The sequence below is a fragment of the Castanea sativa genome, chromosome 4 (assembly GCF_040712315.1).
Source record: "Castanea sativa cultivar Marrone di Chiusa Pesio chromosome 4, ASM4071231v1".
NCBI classification, from domain to species: domain Eukaryota; kingdom Viridiplantae; phylum Streptophyta; class Magnoliopsida; order Fagales; family Fagaceae; genus Castanea; species Castanea sativa.
The window spans coordinates 51349615-51360590 of NC_134016.1; the positions used below are offsets into that span (position 1 = coordinate 51349615).

Below are 10976 nucleotides of genomic sequence, written 5' to 3' on the forward strand. Positions count from 1 at the left end.
TTAGGATTTAGACTTTAGAATTTAAAAAAAAAAAAAAACTGGTGCCGTCCAGTTTAGTTCAGTCCGGACCTAAACTCTTATTTTGTCACTGTCAGCTTTCACTCTCACGATCTCACCTTCTCACTCTCACTGCGCCACCTTTCATTAGTAACTGAAATCAATGACAAAGGTGCGGATTTCCATAGGAGCAAGGTTCACCACTAACTTTGCTGGATCAACAGGTCCTCCCCTCACCACCTTAGGTTCTTCTTCTTCAGATACTTTCCAGACTAGCCTCTTCCTTTCCATTTCTGTTCGTTCTTGGTTAGCAGATAAACTCGTTTCTGTTATCTTCTTTATCTGAAAATCATGAAAAAAAAAAAAAGGACCCTTTAACAAAATATAATTGAACACTTAACAATAACAATGTCATGCAAGCAACTGTTGCTTTTACCTTCTTATTTGGGAAAACTTTTTTCAGTTCTACACTTGCCATAACTGAAAGATCCTTGTCTTCTCCAACCTTGCATTTGTAACAAATAAAAGAAAATCAGAATTTCTAAGTGATCTTACCTAAGAGACGAGGCCTTGATTAACATTTTAAAGTAGGAAAACTCCAAGTGGATGATACTAAACTTAACAGGCAAGAAAAAGAAAGAAACCAGAAACCTCGTATAGGTGTGCCAAACGAAAAAGAGCTTTTCCATCTTCCAGTTCCTGCAGAGTTTCAACAAAAGGAACAAAGATTAACTTGGTAAGAGAATAATCATAACAAGTAAAAGATCAAACTATTTGTGATAACAATTTTAATTAGAGTGCTGAGTTTGACTCCATTAAGGTAGACTAGGTAGTAATACATTTTCTCAACAGTTGGTGTTGTTAACATTCCTATCTCTTCTCCAACAACTCAGGACAAAAGAATCAAATAAGTAGTAGTTAATTAACAAGGATGAAAGATATAAACCTGGAGAGTTATTATTGCAACATTTTCAGGAAAATTGTAGGAGGGGTCCATCCCATGAAAGGTTGGCACATGTAACTTTGTCCAATCATGGCCATCCTGCAAAAATATAACGAATTTTTGGTGAGTTACAGATCTACCAGATGGCGAACTATTCTTCAAGTTCAATGATTTTCTCTCACCTGCTCTGTGAAGGCTAGAAGAAGTGGAGAATATATCTCCTGACCAAATGATCGACGCCATTTTGCACCCTCTCCTATAGGATCAATTTTAAGATAATACTTTCCTAGGACCTGAAAAAGTATGTTATTAAGCAAAACACTTGTGAACCTCATGGTATTTCTGAAACTTAAAAGTCCTTAGGGTCAGTTAGTTTTCTCTTACAGTTAGTCCTGTACATTTCTTAGAGATGCAAACTGTTTCATTTAGTGCCTCTCCAACACCTCTTGAATCATCATGAAGCAACCTCCTGGACAAAAGGAGAAATCATGATATTATTTATTCTGGAATTCTGCTAATATAAGGCAATAATTACCATGGTAAGCATCACAAATAGACATACAATTAAAGATAATGTAGAAAAAGCAAAAGCAATGGAAGGGGAAGAATAGACCTGTGAAGCATCAGTTCTAGTTGCCCATCCCTGATGCTGGACCCCCCCACAGATCGATCCACTAAGACTGAGAGCTCAGTACTGTTGTCTTTAATGTAAATTCCAAGATTAATCTGAAAGGAAAATAAGGTGGACTGTGATTTGATACCTATATTGACTGAAACTTTTATACATTTTGAATTTCAGAATGATGTTTAGATGATTATAGAGTGCAGTCGAAAAACTGGGTTAGCTGTACAATGTAAGAATAAGTGTTAAGCAAAATGCAAAAGCAACAAGAAAGCTATATGATTAACTCAGGTTTGAGTGGCTCTTTAACTTGGGTCTAACGAAGCATTGGACTAATTTCAAATCCTATAAAACCATTGGTTGTCAGTTCGAAGGACCAGTAATTACTAACTATTTGCTACATATTGGTGGGGACACCAAATACAAGGTTGGTTGTTGCTCTTGTTTGTTTCCCCGCAATTCCCTTTGAGGGATCCCCATGTGCTGCATTGCATGTGCCAAGGTATTACTTGGGTGATGATAAAGCCTTCAACAAATTATGCAGAAAAAGAAATGAAAAAAAGAGACGGTGGATGAATCACTAGGAATATCATTTTGTTCATAGCATTTCTGATCATTCAGCACATCACACAAGGTTGCACACAGCACTATCTTTTGTAATGCAGGGTAATCACTGGTTTCAAATTTTACTTTACAAACAATAATAATATTAAAGAACAAATGGCACTACCTCCCCCCCCACCCCCTAAGAACAAGGTGGAGGTTGAGGTTTTGGGTTCCAAATTCATAAAGTGTGTGTGTGTGTGTGCGCAACTTCATAATAGAAAAGAAAAGTCCTCTTAAGTGATGGAAGGTAATATAGACATGGAATTGTATCGAGGTCACAAATGAACACTGTCAACATACAGATATCAAATTATCACAGCTTGGTATATGTTATTGTAATTGCATCCCCCCCCCCCCCCCTTACATATATCAAAGTACCAACCATGAAAGAAATATAATAATTTATTCTTAATAGAATGGTCAAACTTTTAATATAATATCACAGTACCAACCATGAAATATAATATTTTTATAATTAAATAGAATGGTCAAATTTTTAGACAACATAATCCATTGGATCCAGTTACGACTGATAGAGATACCAGTCTTAGATTCAATGCACTTTTGTACTGCAAATCATAAGGATTACTATGTAGTTAGCCTAGTATGGTCTCTCTCCTTATATATCCCAATAGTATCATTGTAACATAACATTTCAATATAGTAAAAGTGTAGCCACCAAGAGTTTTTCATTATGGACCTTGTTAATTCTGCTTCTGCTCTCTATTTCTCTATATTCTCTCTCTCAATCCCAACATCATTTCTAAAATGACAATTGACAAAGAAAACTTACTGGGTAATAATTTCCTGCAATAGGTTCATTCACTTGCAGGTCCCAGTCTTTTCTATAATTTCGAATCTGCAAAACAGCCCCCAAGACAACATACCGCAGCACATTAGACTTACATGTTTCTTGCGACATCCAGACATTGAATAATGCTACCGAAAAAACACCTAGCCATAGTCAATATCTACATTATAAAGGCACTACTTGATGATTTTGATATTACAAAAGAATAATATATTTACACAACCATGAACATACCCTTTCAATAAAATCACGCCCATTAGAATCAGTATAGAATGTTTTTTTGTTTTTCAGTGTTGTTGCAATCTGAGTTACAATCTCCTTGCCAATTCCATCATCAATAGGTATAGGCCCAACCTGAAAACAAGATTATTTTCTAAGCTGCTTCAACATGAAAATTTCAGCTTTTCATTGGTAATATAAAAAACATGTTCACTTTGGGACAGAAGCAATTACTTACCATGAACTCAACTTCCACATGCTCTTTTCCCTTGTATACTCTTGTGATCTATACATTGTGCAACCATTAATTACTGATGAGACCAATGATGAAAAATCCTATATATCTTTTATTCCACATTTGTATTGTATATTTTAAGAATTATATTCAAGGGTGAGAATATAAATAATCATAAGATCCTATTATTCTTGTACTTCATTTCAATTTTTGAAGTCCATGTTATCAAGTCTTGGCAAACAAAAAACTGATACTGATAAATTGGGATAGAGAGCATGCCTCATGAAACAACAACAAAAAGCTTGAATCTCTTCATCCCACCACCCTTGGGGCATTAAGTGACCCAGGACAAGCCGGATCAATGCAACACGAAAATAAAGATAGAGAACCCAGGAGTCAACACCTAGGCTTGCTTAGAATCAGCACCAAGCAGAAGAAAACCTCTTGGAGTTAGCTGGAGTCGACACCAAACCATGGAGACATTTTCAATCAAATTTTTATTCATCTAGATAATACTACCCTCGATAGGAGTACATTATTTTGCTGTTTTAGGCTACTAAACCCTAATCATAATTGACATATAGAAACTCTAATTCTAAATTTAGAATTAATTTATGCTACACCACCATCCACACCCATTCTTAATTTTCTTTCAAGTATGTATTACCTATTTTATTCATTAAAACAGTTTTTCCAAGTGTATTATTTTGATAATGCAATATATAAAGGAAAGCAAGTAACAGTGAGAAGTTTTATTATTTATGTCTTAGGATAAGTGACCTGATATATCCATGAGTTGATCCTCTGATGCACTTCATCCAATAAAGGTCCCCGTAGAACAGTAAAAGTAGCCTGAAATTCCAAAACTCCATAATTTTTTATTCCATGTAACAAATTTGCTCAAGTTAAGTATATCCAAAGAAAATCAGTTACCTTATCTTCAGATTTGACGGGATGTGTACCATTTGTGCGAAAGATGTATGCTCCAGAGGCCTTCACCAAATTAAAACGTTTCTTTTAAAAATTTACTACATATAACTCAAATTAATAACAAGTGGATAAGAGAATAACTTATTAAGTTTTGGAAAAACATGACAGTATATATTTTTAGAGAAATTTTGTTTTACCTGAGGCTTCACAGTTTGATTCCCATTATTTCCACGATAATAGCTATATGATTGCTGTACAGATTCTTTGACCTTTTGATCATAAAAAACCGAATTAGATGCAATATATGTAATTTAATCCTATAAAAAAAATAAAGGACCTGCTAGGAAAAATGTAGAATTAAAGTAACTATTGGGAAGATGAAATTTACAGAAATAATTCTAACACTTCATTAAAGAGAGAGGTGCCAAATAACATACCAAACTTTTGCTGTTAATGTACTGTGCAAGTTTTCCTTGATTTCCAGAATAAATAAGTTTCAATTTTCCTGACCCTACTTTTATTGTATCTGTTTTCCTGTTCTCTGACTTGTACTCTTGTCTCACAGAAGTAGCATCTGCAAGTATAAAGTGGGAGAAAAGAACATAAATCGGCATCAATGGTAATGTGACTCTAGGTTTCTCCATGTTGCATGACTAATTTTAGAAAGAAAATCAAATGGTTAACCTGCCCGTTTGGAACTTGAGACGATGTAAGTGCTGAAACCAAGAGGTGGTACAGTTGCTGAAAATGCGAGCCAATAACTAGGCGTTGTTTTTGGAGATTTACCCAGATATGCCTTAACATGGTACTTCCTTACTTCCACAGAGACATCAAGTAGAGGTAGGAGCTGTGATTCAACTTCTTTTCCACTAGAATCCCAAACGGCCACATTTTCATTGATAACCTGTATCAAGTTGGATAATGTGAGGAGATACATGAAGAATCAAAGAGTGGTCATGTTTCACCCTAAAATTTATTAATATACATGCTCACAGTGCCATATTTCAGTAGGATATGATGGTTCATTACTGGAAAGAGAACAATTTAACTAAATATCAAGCCCTAATGCCAACTAATTTGAGCTGCCTCCTTGTATCCTATTATGCCAAATGATTCTATTTGGGACAATGTCCCCATCACCTCTATAACCAAGCATTCCAATCTAAAAACTTAGGCAATTAGGTAAGGTCAGTTAGTACATAAATTCATAACTCATAACTAAGCACACGCCTATCATTATCAGACTCCCTTTTGCCCTTTTTTGTAAATCAATGTAATCTTTTTTTTTTTGTACCAAAAAGTTTCATCACATTTTATGAAAATAGATCCTGATTTTCTGTAATACATTGGCAATTTCAATATCTATGATTAGTAGATAACATATTTTCACTTAATTGATGCATACATGCATTTTAAAGGCTCATGCAAAAACACATTCATGCAAGCACTAAAACATACATAAGTGGCAAATAAAACCACACATTAAGTACATGCACTCATGCATAAAAGCATACTTATGTGGCTCATAGATTGCACATTGTTCATCTTTTGGGGGGGGGGGGGGAGGGGAGCAGGAAGCTGGGGATCCTTGAGGCCTCAAAGGCAATAGGAAATGACCCCTTGATAAACCCCCTTTTTATTAATTTAATTAATATGGACAACGATTACAAATTCACAACATGCAACAGATAAAAGAAAAATACTCACAGGAATCCTTACAACATCCTCTCTTCTCCATCCCAGAGGATTGTAGACAACAATCACCTAGAAAAGTTAATAAATCAGGAAGTAATTAGTCTTAAATGGAATGGAATTATTATTATTTTCCTAATGATTGCATAAACACTCCAACTATAAAATTTCATTAAAGAATTCTTCTCACCAAGTTTTTCCCATTTGACAGATCAACTTCTGATGGAGGACAATAACTTATATTCAGAAGTGGACACTGAAACAAAAAGGGGACAAGAATAGGGAATCAAATAATGATAAAATCGGCATACTGAGGATAAAGGGTTGAAGTATACAATTATTTGAATTATCACTTAACAACTTGAGCCAATAAAAATAATTACGTGATGATAACAAACCAAAATGTTTAATGTTAGCAGGATCGTCTAGATACAAAGTAAACTCTACCAACTAGTATGGAACAAAGAGTTATTATTATTTGCCTGTTGAAACTTATTCTGCAGACTCCAACCAGTTTTTGATGTCAAGTTTACAACGCCAACAAGTGATGCTGCAACCACATCCTCTGCCTGCAAGACATGATATTTTGGATATTTCATGCAAAGCATAAGGAAGCACAACTATAAGAAGCATTGACAGATCAAGCCTCACCTCCTTGTAACCTATTGAAATTCGTTTTGCATAATCATTCGCCACATGCTGCTTCTCCGTACCACTAACTGCATCATGATGTTGAACAACTGCTAAAGCATCAGCCAAAGAGTCTGTATTGGGCCCTGATTTATTCCTCCCCTTAAAAAATTCCAATTGCCGTGCTGCCTTTTTTTAAATCAAAGCAGTCCATAAGGAGGGGTCCTTGTATGAGCCAAAATAATTCTTATTGGAATATATTAATATAGCTACAAGAGTTTACCAAATAGTAGGCACTCATCATTCTAACATAGCCTTTGAGGGCAGGCCTACTAGTAAAATATCCAGTCCAGTAAGCATGTTCATGGTCTGCGTATCTGATAAATTTTATTTCCCAACTTATAAATATGGGTAAGCTGATAGAAATAGTTGCCTGTATGTAATTTTGAGTTTCAAAATTTGAACTCACGGAAAGTAGTCATCAGTCTTGATCAGCCAGGACTCTTCTGCTGCATGTTTCACATCAGTATATATTGATGGGGTTGAGTAGAGGGCATTAACACGCCCATCCTACAAGCATAAATACCATGACTTCTTTAATATGTAAAACCAAAATATCTCATCATAAAATCAAGGATAATTGACTTCAAACTAAAATGAAAATGCAAGAGGAAAATCGGCTGTGTCTCTTAATGACATAGACATGAAATCAGACATCTGCTACCAAGATTGTTAAAACCAGCAGCATGTGACATTTTAATCCTCTATCTGTCCCCAGGACATATGCTCATACATATTTCATGGTGGAATTTAATGACAGGATCATAATGATTTTGTAATGGGAGGCCACATCTCTAGGCCAACAATAGATTGTGAAGGAGTTCTTGGGACCAGAATTTGTTTTTCTTTTTCCCTTGCCAATTGTCTAGGCAATTTAAAACTTTAATATAAACTGCACTAGGACTGACAAATTGAAAGAACAGAATAAGCAATATGAGAAAAAATTATTAAATTTATTAAGAAAGCATTTGTAATGATTCCTGAAGAGGACTAACTTGATTGACATAATGAAGAAACTTGTCCATTTGCCGGAACCATGTATGTGCATATTGGTACTTGAAATCTGTTCCCATGGTCCACATGATATGATTTGTGCGAGTAACGTTAGCCTGAAAAACTCAAAATAAGTATTTTCTATAAGCCACAACAGATTTGAACTATTTCTTAAGCAAAGGAAAATAGTTCAAAATCTCACAAAATGTGATCCTCCTTCAAATTCAAATTTCAACACACACATGCCAACACCTTAAATTTGATATGTTAACTTAGGTTGCATATAAGCGTGTCTATTGCAAATAATAATAAAAAGTTAGAGAATGTCTAGAAACTGATGGTATCGTTATGCACCTTTGTTTGTATCATAAAAAGACTATGTAGAAGAGGTTTGTCATAAATACAAGTATAGTAAAAACAGCACCCAAAAGCACAGGGCACAATATAACACCATCCATCTTACTTGTGATACTGCAGCAGCTACAAACTCGTTGATGCGCTGAGGGACATTATAGTCAAACAAATTGATGTCATCCTGCATGTTAAATGCACAAAATAGATACAGTTAGCACACAAACAATGATCTACAGCCTATCAGCAACCCCTGACCAAGGACTCACTTTTTTCTTTTCTTTTTTAGAAACTACCAAGAACTCACTTGAACAATAGGCGAATCAGTGGAATCATCATTCACTTCAAAGTAGAAATTACTGGGAGGATCATAATGCTCCGGAAATGCACCAGTAAAAATCTACAGAAAGTTGGAAACACAATGTGTTAACGTCCCTTTCTATTCAGCTCCAGAACATAGGTTGAACTTTGAAGCAAAAAAAAAAAACAAACAAACAAACAAGACTCACTTGAGCAGATGAACCGAGACTCTTAGAGCCCCTCCAGATAACCTCAAGACTTTTCTCATTTTTCCTTTTAGCTCTGTCTTGGTAGTCAATGCGCGCAAAGAAAAGAGAGTCAAAGCCAACCTACATCAACAAAAGGGCCTCCCCACAATAAAGTTGGTCGCAAATGAATGTATGAGAGTGAGGGACTTCTGTTGTTCAATCAACTTCTAGTACAAGGTTCAAATTATAACCTATCAAATCAATTAAAAAGTTTCACTCATAGCAAGTAAAAGAGAAGCCATACCTCTGCCCCTAACAAGTAAGCCTGCACTGCAGAATGTCCAAATGGATCAATTTGCCAACCAATTCTTGGAGTTACATTGAATTCTTCTTTGATAAATCGGTGCCCAAGAGTTGTTTGATCAATCATGTCAATGTAATGTACAGTAGCCTCGTCATGCATGCACATACCTCCATTTCTGCAACACAAAAAAGAAGGATTGATTATCCATGTTAAAAAAAAAAAAAACACTAAAGTAAATTTTGTAGTCACAAAACAGAAAAGAATCTCCAAAATCTCTAAGATACACAGCTGTAATTCTATTTCTCTTTTTCCTATTTCCCTATATAACAGACTTTGATTCTAGAAGATAAAATTGGATAAATTCATTAGGACAGAATATTGGTTTAACGATTATATTCATTATTTTTAGAACAACCGGTAATTTATCATGGTATCAAAACATATGTTCATGAGTTTGACCTTGTCTCCACCCTACCTCTAGTATAAGTAAAAAGTTAAAATCTCATGAGGGAAGTGTTAGAATATCAATTAAATTCACCATTTCTTAATATAGCATACAAGTGGTAATTCTAATTCATCACATTACATTAACTCCAGCTGACCAGAGCTGACAAGCTTCTTGACTATACTTTGGATCTCCTCGCTCTGTTCTCTCCACCATCGCTGGAAAAATGCCTGTAATATCAGCACAAAGAAGCAGTCTCATAAATTTCATAATCAAGGAAAAAATAAAATAAAAAAATGAATTTGAGTTGAAAAACATTTTAAAAAAAATGAGAAAGAAATCAACTTTTGATTCCTTAAGTCATATAATCATATATAATATATTGGTCTGATTTCCCAACACGCGAAAAACTCAGACCATTTAAGCCAGGTTGCTACATTAGGCAGCTTCACGTGCAGGTTTTTGTTTTCCTGGGGTCCCATAGAATAAAAAAATTCTATTAATAAGAAAATTTTATTTACCATATATCCTTTATTTTTCTTTCTTCAATTTTTGTTATGTGAGAAACCAAATAAAAGAAGCATTAAACTAAGAAATGCATTGATTGCCTGTTCAACAAAGATGAACTTGCGATTCTTGTCAGCCAACAAAGCCGGAACTATAGAATCCAGCACATCTTGAACACACGCTCCCTGCACAAATCAACATTGATCATGAAAACCAGGAATGGGAAAAAAATTTAGTGCATAAATTGTAACATTAAGAGTGGAACAGAGGAATGTTATTACTACATAAATTTCTAAAGAGTCAATTTTTTTTTTATCAATTGTTATAACAAGTAGCGGAAGGAGATTCGAACTTGATTGCCCTTGAGCTAGAAAGCTCTTGACATTAAGAATCAATTTACAAACATAACAAAAAAAGTAAAAAACTGTGATTTCAGCATTAAAAGAAGCAGAGCAATGGAAGAAGAGAAATAAGGAAGGAAGGTACTTGAATGGTATTGTTGGAGCCAAGGTAATACTGATCAATGGTCTTCAACCAACCGACATCATCGTGGGAGTGAGGTACTAAGTGAACATTGAGCTTCCCCGGAACAATAGTCGACGTAGTATTGTACTTGATATACTTGGAGTCCACACATTGTAAAACAAAAGCGCTCAGTTCAACTACTAGGAAGAAAACCAATAACCACGTTCGAAACGCCATGACTATGTTATTGCATTTGCAGGAGTGATATGAATTGAAGTTCAAGCTAGCTCATCGAGACTTTGGATACATATAGAAGAAGATATGGATAATAATGTAGGTGAAGTGGGAATATCGACGTAGGACCACGTATGATACGAATAATTTTTATTATTATTTTTCGAGAATTGTATGATACGAATATTGATTTGTGGATTTCTTGTTATTTGTTTATGAATAGAATAATAATTTTGGTACCTAATAATGTGTCTCTGTCGGTGAAGTTAAAGAGAACTGGCCGCTGGGATTTGAAGAGAGTTATATCTAACAACAATGAACAAGTTTGTCTTATTTTGGCTCCTTAGACTTTTGAGGCTTCTCAGTGACTAAGCTTAGTTGGAAGCCTTTTTTTATCTTTTTTTTCTTTTTTGGCGCTTTTCACTGCTCAATGTAACAGTCATT

The 10976-nt window shown here is 34.9% G+C and overlaps 1 protein-coding gene across 1 annotated transcript; it reads right to left on the reverse strand.

Moving 5' to 3' along the window:
- Nucleotides 1-31: 31 nt before the first annotated feature.
- LOC142631536 (putative alpha-mannosidase At5g13980) lies at nt 32-10616 on the reverse strand. The gene is made up of 29 exons (XM_075805705.1): nt 10320-10616; nt 9935-10018; nt 9468-9556; nt 8882-9056; nt 8599-8718; nt 8397-8489; nt 8202-8273; nt 7741-7854; nt 7155-7255; nt 6969-7062; nt 6707-6874; nt 6538-6624; nt 6246-6311; nt 6071-6127; nt 5048-5267; nt 4801-4937; nt 4561-4632; nt 4367-4426; nt 4214-4285; nt 3437-3484; nt 3214-3333; nt 2962-3027; nt 1554-1666; nt 1325-1409; nt 1123-1233; nt 944-1039; nt 649-696; nt 434-502; nt 32-339 (listed from the first exon to the last, which is right to left on the reverse strand). The coding sequence occupies exons 1-29, from the start codon at nt 10533-10535 to the stop codon at nt 145-147; spliced, it is 3048 nt and encodes a 1015-aa protein (XP_075661820.1). The 5' UTR covers nt 10536-10616; the 3' UTR covers nt 32-144.
- Nucleotides 10617-10976: the final 360 nt, after the last annotated feature.

What these genes read in the sequence shown, in the direction of transcription:
- LOC142631536 (XM_075805705.1), bottom strand. Translation starts at nt 10,535, where the DNA reads ATGGCGTTTCGAACGTGGTTATTGGTTTTCTTCCTAGTAGTTGAACTG. An exon ending in CTGATTCGCCTATTGTTCAA is followed by an intron (nt 8,274 to 8,396) that starts GTGAGTTCTTGG and finishes TTTAACATGCAG; the next exon opens with GATGACATCAATTTGTTTGA. An exon ending in TTCTTCATTATGTCAATCAA is followed by an intron (nt 7,256 to 7,740) that starts GTTAGTCCTCTT and finishes TTATGCTTGTAG; the next exon opens with GATGGGCGTGTTAATGCCCT.